This window comes from Alosa alosa, chromosome 10, assembly GCF_017589495.1.
Source record: "Alosa alosa isolate M-15738 ecotype Scorff River chromosome 10, AALO_Geno_1.1, whole genome shotgun sequence".
NCBI lineage: Eukaryota > Metazoa > Chordata > Actinopteri > Clupeiformes > Clupeidae > Alosa > Alosa alosa.
The window spans coordinates 20683862-20696967 of record NC_063198.1 but is presented as its reverse complement, the minus strand read 5'-3'; the positions used below and the strand labels follow the sequence as shown (position 1 = coordinate 20696967).

At 44.3% G+C, this 13106-nt stretch overlaps 1 protein-coding gene across 6 annotated transcripts in view; it reads left to right on the top strand.

Moving 5' to 3' along the window:
* The window catches only part of LOC125302452 (low-density lipoprotein receptor-related protein 1-like), a 159986-nt gene that overhangs the window by 27776 nt on the left and 119104 nt on the right, over positions 1-13106 (top strand). For all 6 annotated transcript variants that reach the window (XM_048255626.1, XM_048255625.1, XM_048255624.1 and 3 more), the window contains exon 3: positions 7655-7792. In XM_048255626.1, coding sequence (XP_048111583.1) covers positions 7655-7792 — 138 coding nt within the window. The remainder of the gene's footprint in view (positions 1-7654; positions 7793-13106) is intronic.

Here is a 13106-nt window from a genome sequence, read left to right as displayed (position 1 = left end):
GAGGCTATTATTTAGTTTTGTGTTATTTTATGGAGTAGCGTTAATTTCTTTCCATCGTGTCATTAGTTTGAATGACTCATTTTTGGTTCAGTGGAAATATTTGTGCCAAATGACAAGCCATTACAGGCATTCAGTGGATTAGTTATTGATGCAGCCGGTGCTGGTGAGCTAGCCAACACACAAGAAAGGTTTGTGTGTGTGTGTGTGTGTGTGTGTCCGTGTCCGTGTCCGTGTGTGTGTAAGAGAGAGATTGAGAAAGAAAGAGGGAAAAGGATTCAAGATATTTATTTGTTGTATACATAGTTATGATGATACTAAAATGAAATATTTTTATAAATATAATAATATATATAAAAAAAAAAGCCTAGTCAACTCCATGCCTACAAAATGAGAGGGAGAAAGACTGTTGAAGGAGGATGTTTGCATAGAAAGTGAAGACCTCCAAATTTGCTCCATCGCCTCTTTTGTGTGTTTGTTGTGTTTATGTGCTTTGTGTTTTGACTCGGCGATAACGAGAGGATAGTCCAAACATACTCCGTGTGCCTTCAACACTCGATGAAGATGAGAAGATGGATTACAACCACTTCAAGTGCTACACAAATGTTCCGTGCGTGTGTGTGTGTGTGTGTGTGTGTGCGTGCGTGCTTGCGTGTGTTTGCGTGTACACATGCATGGGTGTGTGAGTATATAGTGTTTAGAGAGACAACACACCCTTGTTCTAGTTACAATATGAAATGGATGGGAGGTAATACTAGTGCCACATTGCCAGTGGAATGGTGTGTGTGTGTGTGTGTGTGTGTGTGTGTGTGTGTGTGTGTGTGTGTATCCTGGCCCTTTCCTTAAGTAGCACATATTTCTCCTCACCGTCAGAGCTGGAGAATTGTAGCTCCATTGCTTTCCATGAGACATGTAGTGTAGTTAGTGTTACATAGTGGGCATGTTGTTATGTCTACTTAGATCAGAGTAGATTTCATCTCTAAGTTTTGTTAAGACTTGGAAATGTTAGAGGTAATGCACAGTTTGAACACTTCTTGTCAACACACCCATGTGCACACATATCGCACACATATTTGCACATTTACGTAGATCTTGAAATGGTTGCAATCCCTCGTATCCTCTTTGAGTGTCTGTGTGTGTGTGTGTGTGTGTGGTGCCATTTCATACCCGAGGAAAAGATGTCTGTGTACTCCAGCTGAGGCGCCTTAGGTGGGATTTGAGAGGTGGATTTCGGTGCCCCCCTGCTGTGCCCGTCTCTGCCAGCTGCCTAAATACCACCCTGGCATGCCCGGAGGAAGTCAGTGTGACATCCCAGACAGCAGCACATGCTGGGATGTACTTGGGCATTGAAGTGGAACAGATCCATGCTAGATTAGGCCCAGATGTGGGCCAGACCCCCATCAAATCCATGGGCCAGACCTGGGCCATATCCATGCTAGCTCCAGGCTAAAGCAGGGCCAAGGATTAAGTCCAGGGACAGCCTCTCACAGCAGCCTGTGTCTGGAACTGTATGCCTTGGCTGAGACGGCAATGAGGTGGTTGTTTGCTGCTGCTGCTGCTGAAATGCTACGGTCACATAGACACTTCTCTGTACACACATACACACACACACACACACACACACACTGGGAAGAGTCAGGCAAACAGACACAAGCAGAGCTTGGTGTGCTGTGGATGAGACGGACCTTGAAAACGTGGCCATGGAAATAGTACCTTTTTAGTTTGTGTTGGTGTTCGGTGTGTTTTTGTATCTGGTTGTGCCGGTATAGCAGTGCATGAGTAATGTCTGAGTGAGGGCTCACAGGCCATGGCGTGCCGTGCCTGAGTGGTGCGGTGGACGTTAGGCAGGTGAAATTGTTTTCCTTTGAATAGAAGCGACTCGCCAATCCCACAGAAACCCATTGGAATGTCTTGGATAGTTATTAGCTTGTTAAACTGATTGTCATGCTGGGGTTGAGTCTGGTATAATGGAGGTATTAAGAAAACGAATGGCAAAAAAGCAATTATCCACAGAAAAAATCACATTTTTACATCAGTGGTGTGGTACGTTTGTCTGGAGAGGCGGTAAGATGCCAAGCTGTAAGGAAAGCAAATAGGTAACATCTCCGTCTGGAATGTGTTTGTGTAGTGAGCGGTTGAGATGTGGCCTTGAGAGTAATAGCCCCAATCAGCCTCAGAGGACATGTTGCCCTTTAATGTCTTCAGCCTAAATGCTAACGGCGATGACACAAGCGCTGCTTCTCATTGTTTCCCGGTTTTGAGTGTCTTGTTTGGACTTTGTGCATGGTTGTGTAACAGCTCGCATGAGAACCATGGCTGGAAAAGTTAATAGAGCATCGGCGAGGGGCAGGGGTTATAGATGGCCATATGAAGCAGATGCCGGGCTTCGTGCTCGGCATGTGAGCCTCACAGGATGAGGTCTCTGCTTTGCTTGTGAAGTAGGCCTACGGCAGACCCCTGCCACACACATTGCAGATGTACGACCCGCATGACTTTTTTTTTTTTTTAGCCTATGAGGCTAGCCGGAATGGGAGTCTATGCTGGCTAACAGCATCCGTTGCCAGTCAGGTGACATTTGGGCTCTGTATCGCACATCTAATGCAGCTCAGAAAGTAGCAACGAGCCCCTTTTCCTTCCCCCTCCCATGTGCTTTTTTTAAGACTTTTTTTTTTTGTTGTGCTTATCGTGTCTGTGCACATTACTGCAGTACCGTGCCCACTTTAGTGCGAGTTCTGTTGGAGCCGATTTCAGTTAGTAGGCTGTCGGCAGAGCTGTGGTGCAGGTTCACAACAAAAATGAGAGGAGGAGGAAGAGGAGGATTGGCTGGGCCTTGGTGCAGCACAGCGCTACGCTACGCTAATCTAAAAACATGTCGACTTAGCCCGTGGGCGTCTTAGCACTGAGTCCACTGACAGCAGACAGCCGTTTGCCTTCAGGAAAAAAAAGGAAGGCTTTAGAGAGCATTCATTTCAGTTCCTGGAACATTCCTTTTCCTTCCTTCATTTATGTAAATTAACTTTTAAAAAAGCTCTTCCAAATTACCCTGGTCAGGGTAGGTAGCAACACGGGGAGACCCGTATTTCATGAAACTACTTTAAGTGCCAGTAGATTGTTATCCCAGGCATGTTTTGATTGTGCAGTCATCATGGCTCAGATGAGGCACCCAGGAGTCACCTGGGAAAGGTATTGTTCTGAGGTTCTGCCAGATCCCTCACAGCCACAATGCTTTGTCTCAACCACGCATCTAGTCATTCCTGGCGGTAACTCGCTTCAGCAATAGCCTGGCTAAAAGGATGACACAAAAATGTGTCAGGGCTACTCATCCTTTGAAGGCCATAGCCAACAGTTGTAGTTAATGTTTTCAGTTGAGAGCTGCAGAAGTTATTGTTATCATCATAATTTTCTGCTACCATAGCTCTTTAGTGATTCCTCGTGTCATAATCTGTTATCTTTTGTATGAGAAATTGGAATGCCATCCTGAGTGGCAGTTGCCATTACTAAAAGAGCTTGACCTTTGACCTGGAGTCATGTGTTCTGTGAGTGACATTATCCATTATTAGCGATTAGTCATTCCCATTGTTCGTAAACTGTTGGAGCGAAGGTTCTTATTAGACATTTTCCAGTGTTTAACCTGTCTCTTCGATCTCTGGCTTACAGGACGAATCATTGAAATAAATGTGCACTTCTGAAATCCCACAGGAAATCAGAAGCACCTGTTTGTAGCAGCAGCAACAGAAAGATACCACATCAATGAACTGTCTCTTTTCTCCCTCCTTTATGCTCTCTCGCTCTTTCTTAGTCTCTCTCCCTCTCTCTTTTTCCCTCAATCCCTCACTCTTTCTTTCCTACTCTCCCTCTGAGTGAATGGCATGCAACTTCGTCATAAGTGCCCTGTGTCACGTTCGCCATGTGACGTGTCTTACAGCCAGGAGCTCTATGCGCCAGCAGGTCCGCAGGCCGATCGCCGTGCCCCAAAACAAAGGCTCCTCTTCGGGACTTATCCTCTCCTTGCAGCCCTTATGTCGCATGTGATCACATATTACATCAAGAGGCTTAAGGACTCAAAGCACACCGGTGCTAACCCGACCACAGGCCATTCCAAAGGCTATTTGGAGGCTTTCATACAGGCAGTGCGAACTCGTGCCGAAGTACGTCAGTCTGTGCAATGATGGAACATGTTGGCCCCAGTTTTTGTAAACAGTCATGTCTTAGGTGCTCCAGTTTGGGTGGTGGAAATGTGACATGTGTTTGAACAGCTTAATGTCTTGTAGTGTTCTGTTTCTTTTATACATCCCTATAATCAGCAACCAAGGAAGCATGAACTTGTTCCTTCCCCTGTTATTTATCACTAGGAAATGCTGAACTCTTCTACAGTAATACCGATATACTGGACATGTATCTAGTAAAAAGTTTCATATATGTTGATCACAGTAATATCTGAACTGTGATCAACAACAACCTGATTATATTTGAACCATCCCATTCACTAGGACATGCTCCATACTGCAATGGTACACTGGCCCTCTGCAGTTTGTGTAGACTTCAAGCTCAGTTCAAACTGCCCCCCAGAGGAAAAGCAGAGTGTCATTTCCAGATCTGGGTCGCAGGACCTGCTTCGTGTGCATGGAGGCTCTCTGGGCTGAATGAGCAGGTTTCTGGCGCCGGACTACCCTCCGTTGAGTTTTAAAAGGCCCTGTCTGATTCACATTATCAGTGCGTTTTTTCACTGAAGCTGGGCCAAGCCAGTGCAAGAATAGAGCTCAATAGAGAGCGCACTCCTTCCTGTGCATGGGGTGATTCCCCCCCTCCCCTCCCCTCCTCTCTCTCACTCTCGTTCTCTCTTTCCCTTTCTCTCACTCTCTTTCTCTCTGGCTTTTTCCGTCTGCCTATGCCAGTGCTGCTTTCCTGAACTTTATTTGAAGGTTGCTCTCTTTCTCTCTGTGACACTTTTTATATATTTTATATATTTGCATCCTGTACCTGTTTCTTCTCCATTATTCTTTCTCTCTTCTTTCTTTCTCCCTTCCTCCCTCCCCTCTCTTTCACCCTCACTTCTTTATGACTTTTAAAAAAAAAAAAAAAAAATGGGTCAGCAGATGTTAGAAAAGCAACCAGAGCACAATGGTGGGAGAGAAGAGAGCGAGAGACAGAGAGAGGTGCGGCCAACACTAACAGTTTGGACTTCTGCGTAGGCTGCTGGGAGATATGGACCCTTCAGACACGGAGTCCTCAGTTGGGGGACTTTTTCATGCACTTTTTCATTTGATGAGTCACATTCAGATCCCAGCAGTGACACGTAAGAAACACGAGAGTTGAGAGTCAGAGAGCACTTCAGCGCTCAGGACATAGTGTGTTCTCAGCTGTTTTTCCTCTCACGCTAACATAAAAACACATTTTGTATTAATTATAGCACTCTACACTCTACACTCTCTAACACTCTACACGTTCAGGTAAAGCTTTTCCTTTTTCCTTCCACATTTATTTGAAATGTGCACTGATTTATTTTCCGTTTTTCTCACTGGACTGTCTACATTTCCCCAGCCTGTTTTGTTACATAACCATACAGAGAAAACATCTCACAATAAGCCCAGTACAAAGTGTATCCCCCATTTGCTTGTTCAATATTGACTTGAAGATACAAAAGACTAATTAACTGTTGGCTAGCTCTGCCATTAAGACTAGCTAGTGTCCTCAGTTCCCATGGCCTCCTTTAACTTCACTGATTTTCTATGCAGGAGCATCTTGAACAGGATAATAACAGGATGTTATTTTTCTTTTCAATTAAAATGTCTTTTTTGCCCACCATTGCGTAATTCCCCAATCAGAGCGACAGACTTGCAAATAGACCAAGTCTGGGATGACTCAAAGCAGCAACACCGGATGCTATGTTACCCACAGTGTTGTTCCAGTTTGAGAGAGAGAGAAGTCAAGGCCCATGGAAACAAGCTGCACACCTTGCAAGTAAACAGTGATTTCATGACAAGAGTGTGACCAAACCAACATTAGAGCTTAACAGCATATTGTTAACAATACCCTAAATTACAGTGGTGTCATAATTTAAGTATCGGTGTGGTGAAGATGATCATAAACAGTCTCAGACAGCTGCTGGTAGGCCAGAGGTGACATTCACATTACAGGAAGTGTAACCACAAAAACAATTTGGCAATAGAACAAGTGATTTGGGTGAGAGGGTTGAGTGATGTCAAGAGATATTATTGCACAGTTGGGGAGGGTGCCATTGCTGCTGCTGCTGCATCATTTAGATTTATTTAGGCTCCCTGGCAGTCATTCCACAAACCAATTTTTTTTGATCCTATAAGCCCTCTGCTGTAGCCTATCTTAGAAGGAGGTTGGGGTTGGGTAGAGGTGGTGGTAGTGGACGGCTGGGGGTTGTTTCCCTTTCTACAATGTTTCTGGACATCACTTTATTGTGTCTGCATGAGTTAGTAGCCTATGTTATATTTAGCTTTCATTTAGCCTGAAATGCTCCCTTATTTTCTATAATTAGCTTGCATAACCTCAGGTATTCTCTGAATTATAGATTTTGAAAGGTTGATGTGGCTAAAGGGGTGAGATGAGTCATTGTTACTGCTCAGAATGTCATATTGCACAATATAAATGCTGTTGTGTTCCTTCTGTGGAAATGTAGCAGCAGCTCTTTTGTTGTTGATTTGATTAAGCATTACATTCATCATTTCTGAGATGCCTTCAAATCCTGATCACAGTTGAAAGCTTTACATCTGCATTAGCCCACACTCCTTCACATCTTCTTTATGCTAGAAGAACAAGGTTTGCTGTGAAAATGAAAAGATCTAAAGCCCTTAATTCTTGCGACATCACACGTCACCCAGAGGTGGTGATGGTGCAATGGTGGTCACAGAACATGGCAGATGTGGCGTTCTGCACAAGCAGGTTTCAGGCATTATCCTGCAGACTTCTGCTGATGCCTCTTCTTGTGCTGATTTAGTTGAAGGCAAACATCTTGGCCAGTCGTGGGTGACGTTACTGGTTCGGCACATGCAGATACTCATTCTCTCTCTTCCTCTCTCTCTCTTCCTCTCTCTCCCTCTCTGTGTATAATCAGGGCTCTGGAGTCTGGGCGGGGCAAATCTGACCAGCGGCTAATCGCCTGATTGCTGCTGGGGCTGTGGACTTTCATTGGGACTTGTTAGGGCCATGCTAATCACGCTAGCAATGTTAATGCTTCACAGGACTTCTCTGTGTGTGTGTGTGTGTGTGTGTGTGTGTGTGTGTGTGTGTGTTGCTGATACAGTCCTTCACTTCCCCCTTCCCTATGTTGTCCTGAAGACGTTGGTTGCTATGGTTTCCCCCTATAGTAGCAATGACTTTTCACTAGGGGGTGTTTGATTCTCAGCTCCACCAATGCATTTGGGGCAACGGTCATAGCAGAAATTACCCCAGTACTTTGGAGTGAATTTAGCACCAATTAGCATTAAGAATAGGCATATAAGTATTTTGTAACATGTTAGATGTACTGAGTAATTTAAATTCATGTATTGGAACTAATTAAAATGAAAGAATTACTATGCATAATGCATATAAAGTACATTATGCTCTCTTCAGTGTATTATAATATGAGTTTTCATTAGATATATCAGGTATGATATTTGAAGATGTTTACCTTTGTCCCCTGCAGGTCCCCACATCCGGGTGTCCAAGTGTCCCCCCAATGAGTACCAGTGCCAAGGGACGGAGGTGTGCATTCACATGAGCAAACTGTGTAATGGCGTCCCAGACTGCACTGATGGAGGAGACGAGGGACCACACTGCAGAGGTACACACACACACACACACACACACACACACACACACACACACACCACACACACACACACACACACACACACACACACACACACACACACACACACACACACACATTCCACACACACACACTCCACACACACACACACACACATTCCACACACACACACACTACTACACACACACACACACACACACACACACACACACACACACACACACACACACACATTCTCCACACACACACACACACACACACACACACATTCTCCACACACACACACACACACATTCTCCACACACACACACACACACACACACACACACACACACACACACACACACACACACACACACACACACATTCTACACACACACACACACACATTCTACACACACACACACACACACACATTCTCCACACACACACACACACACACACATTCTCCACACACACACACACACACATTCTCCACACACAAACACACACACACACACACATTCTCCACACAGCAGCGTCACTGTAGCTCTTCTGCATCACAGCTGAGAAAGAAGAGGAGTGTCAGGAAGAGGGAGAGAGAGAAGACTAGGCCCTCTATGTGTGAGATTTGGTAGGAGGTGTGTGTGTGTGTGTGTGAGTGACGTTGTGTTTGTGTGAGTGTCTTCTGAGGGAGAGAAAGAGAGAGAGGGAGAAAGAAAGAGAGAGGGAAAGTTTAACAGCCTTTGATGCAGCCATCAGAAACCACATCTCAGACACACCCCTCACACCCTACTTGTTTGTGAGCCCTGAGACTGGTGATTCATAGTGTGTGTATGTGTGTGTATATGAGTGTTTTGACACGCGTGCGTGTGTGCCTGTGTGTGTGTTTAAACTTCACATCTGTTTATTGGAAGAAGGTGGTGTCTCTAAGGTGAGGAACCTGAGTCACTCTCATGGACACACACACACACACACACACACACACACGCACACACACACATGCGCACACACACACGTACACACACACACACACACACACACACACACACACACACACACACACTGTCTCTGATCTCTGACTAAGGCCTAAGCTCTCATTACTCCCATCTCTTTTAGTCTATTTAATGAGTGTGTGACATTTCAGACTCATATATTTACCCTGTCTCACACAAGCACAAACATACACACTTCCTCACACATACTCAACATGTTTTCTCACACACATATCAAACTCACCAGCAATTATAAGCTCTTACTCAATCTCTCTTTCTGCCTCTCACAAACACATGCAAACACATGCACACACACGCACACACACGCACACACAAATATACAACTACACACATCTGAACCCATAATAGGTGCAGCTCGGGTGAAAATATTTTTTTTTGTGTATATTCCTAACATCAAAGAGGGATTATACAAACAATGGATTGATTAATGCTTACATGCACATGGATGCTTTAAGGTACAGAAGTCACAACAAAGGAATTAGGCATAATGTAATTCCTGTTGAGATTTTTCTATGGCATCATATATAGTAGCACTATAAACTATTAGAAGCCGCCAATGACCCATTTACTGTATGTATGTAAAACACCACACATTTTTGTATGTTGACATACTGACTACCTGGCCATTATTTGCTGTCATGTCTGGTATCCTCAGCTTGTGCATGAAGTAATCAACCATCTGACCACACGCCATGTTGTAGGGTTTCTCTCTCTCTCTCTCTCTCTCTCTCTCTTCCTCTCTCACACACACTCTGTCCCTCACTGTTCCTCTTGCTCTCTGTCTGTGCCAAGCGCCTCCTCCATCTTTTTAATTAGTCACATCGCTCCATCATCCCTCTTCATTGTCTTCTGTTGTTTCTCACAGCGGACAGAGAGAGGCAATTACTCCATCACTCACCCTGCCACCACATATGTTCAGCACCTTATCAGGCCTTAATTGGAGTTTTAAGGCTGTGTGTGTGTGTGTGTGTGTGTGTGTGTGTGTGTGTGTGTGGCCCTTTAGGGATAGTATAAACAGCAGAGTCCCCCACAGCTTTCTACATTCATTACCATTTAACCTTCTTACTCTCCTGTGATTTTCAAAGGGTCAATATGTGTGTGTTTGTGTGTGTGCGCATGCCTGCACATGTTTAATGCACACTGGTTTGTGCGCTCTCTCCCATCTGTTCTTGCGACCGGCTGCATGGGATTAGCTCCAGATTCCCTTATTAGCTCAAGTTTGTGTGTTTATGAGCCAGATATGTATTTGCATTGGTTGTTTATGGCTGCATGATGCATCCCCATAGTTTATTAGCTCCCAATGTCTAAGCAATCACATGTGCACACAGTAGTGTGTGTGAGAGAGTCAGGGAAGACAAATAAACCTGTAGTAATTTGTATTGTGTGTGTGTGTGTGTGTGTGTGTGTGTGTGTGTGTGTGTGTGTGTGTGAGAGAGAGAGAAAGAGATTGTTTAATTATGTGTGTTTTTGTTTATTTGTGTGTGTGTGTTTGTAATTAAGGTTTTCGAGTAAAAACACGGCTCATCCTGTCCTGTATTATTCACGTAGCCACGACCCACGTGTATTGGTGTTCCTCCTGAGGCACGTGTTTGTCGTCCCGACAAATGTGATGCTGACCAAAACAGGGGGGACGGTGTTTGTTTCCGTGGTGATGGGGTGAGAGGGGGGTGGATTGGGAATACGGAAATTAGGAATTACACAAGCAGTTCCAGTGATGCAAGCATTTTGGAACTCGGGGATGACATGTTCGGCCAACTGTTCGTACGGAACGACTTGGGCTGTTACAGAGTACAATGTGAACTCTGATTAAGGAGACTCTGTACACACACACACACTCACACACACACACAAAACCTCACAAACACAACCCAGGTTTTACTAAAAGTGTGTGTACGCATCTACCACTGATACATTTATGGACAAACACAGAGGCGGCCTTGCCAATAAACACATACATCATAACAAAAGCAAAAGCATACCTTCAGTGTGACGGAATCTGTTTTTGTAGCTGTTTGTGTGGCACACTGCGTCTGTTTACATTGCTGGCATGAAAAGATTGTCTGGATAGCATGCATAATATTTTTAATGAATGTTCATGGGGGTGTGTGAAAAGATGGATCAAAAGAGGAGAGGGGGAGAGACAGAAAGAGGTGCAGAGAGACAGAGAGAGATTCAGTGGCACAGAATGATGGAGAGACTGATAGAGGGAGGTAGAGAGAGAGAGATGGAGAGACCGATAAAGAGAGGGAGAGTTGGGGAGAGAGAGAGAGATTTGTAGGTTGGCCGTCACTAGAGCGCGACGGTTAGTGTCTCGGGTCTCCCACACAAAGGCTGGCTTTTACTTCCCAACACAGACAACAGCACAAAACAACCAAACAACGGTTACACTGATTGCCAGCCCAATGTCCTCATAGTCCTTCTGTTACGTGTGTGTGCGTGTGTGTGTGTGTGTGTGTGTGTGTGTGTTTTAGTAGCAGGTTCACAGGTCACTGCCTCTGTATTCTGGCCTCATTAGGCAGCAGTAAGGCATGTCTCCCCTACTGTGCAAACACATACACTCACTAACACACTCACACACACACACACACACAAAAACACACACACAGAAAGATAGAGAAAGAGATCTTCCATCCATTCCCTTGATCCTGTTTATTTCTTGGGTCACAGCAGGGCAGCAAAGCACCATTGGCAAAGGAGGGCATGACACGGGAGGGCAGGAGAGGGAGATGGGATGAGTGTGCATAATGGACCGGATTGCATCCATGTCATGATGGGGAAGTTAATATTGAGTCCAACTGTCTGGAGTGAGAGAAGAGATAAGATAAGATGAGAGAGGATATACATTATTTTCACACAACAATGTTGGTGGTAATTGTTATTACAGAAAGAGGGAGCTCAATCCAATATAGGAGAAAAGAAAGAACAACTAAACCAAAATAAATAAATAAATAAATACATAGTTCAGATCCGTTTCATAGAGTCCAGGAGTCTGATTACTGAAGGTAAGAAGCGTCTGTAGTGTCTTCCAGTGGTAAGAAGTTGGAACAAGCTTGTGGTTTGGATGAGAGGGGTCTCTTATTTTGGTGTAGCCTAAAGCCAGGAGATGTGACTGCAGCATTTGGGATGCTCTGATCCAGCCAGGTCTCTGTCATGCAGATGGCAGAGCAGTCCATGTACTGTTAGTTGCTTTAAAATAGAAGTAAAAGCTTGTCCATTTAACTCCTGAGTTATATTTAATGAGTGTGTGACATTTCAGACTCATAAATTTACCCTGTCTCACACAAGCACAAACATACACACTTTCTCACACATACTCAACATGTTTTCTCACACACATATCAAACTCACCAGCAATTATAAGCTCTTACTCAATCTCTCTTTCTGTCTCTCACAAACATTCACACATACACACACACACACACACACACACACACACACACACACGAATATGTACAACTACACACATCTGAACCCATAGTAGGTGCAGCTCGGGTGAAAATATATATATATATTTTTTTAGTGTATATTCCTAACATCAAAGAGGGATTATCCAAACAATGGATTGATTAATGCTTACATACACATGGATGCTTTAAGGTACACCACAAAGTCACAACAAAGGAATTAGGCATAGTCGGACATTGGACAGGAGGGGAAGACGGTGACTCTCTTAGTCAGCCAGTCACTCGTGGCCCATAATTCTATTTTCACTCTCTTGGCCTTCAGGACTAATGCAGCACACGTCTGCATCCTCCTGTGCATTGCTGCTTAGTCCAGGGCTTTGTGTAAGGCTGTAGCTCCTTAGGATTAGCCTGTAGCTGCCTGAGAGTGCAGGAGTTGGTGTTTTTTGAGGAACATTACTGACGTCCAGCCGGTTTAACTTCATCAGAGAGCCAGAATTATTCATGCAAAAGCAGAAGCGGCCTCTTCGGTGTGGTCTCAAAATAAAATAAACTGGGTTGTTTTGACCTAAAAACAGTGCTCGATTACGTAGGAGCTAGAGGGAGCCGAGCTCCCTTAATGGTACCGATCTACTAGCACGACACGTCATACGCATGGGGTCGTGCTGCCTCCCCTCGTTCAGTCGTGTGTGGGCGTTTCGTTTAAAATGTCAGTTACCAGCTCATATTCAAGAGCTTAATAGTAAAATTACATTGAAAATAGCCTAGGCCTCAAAGAACTAATATATGACTTATCTGGTTAAAAAGGGTCATAGCTTAGTCTAGAGTGCAATTGTTTAGGTTTGAATATTGTTTGATGATTGTTTGATTATTGAGTAGTTTGTAGTAGCTACTGTATATTTAAGCACTACCCTAGTTCAACTTCAAGCA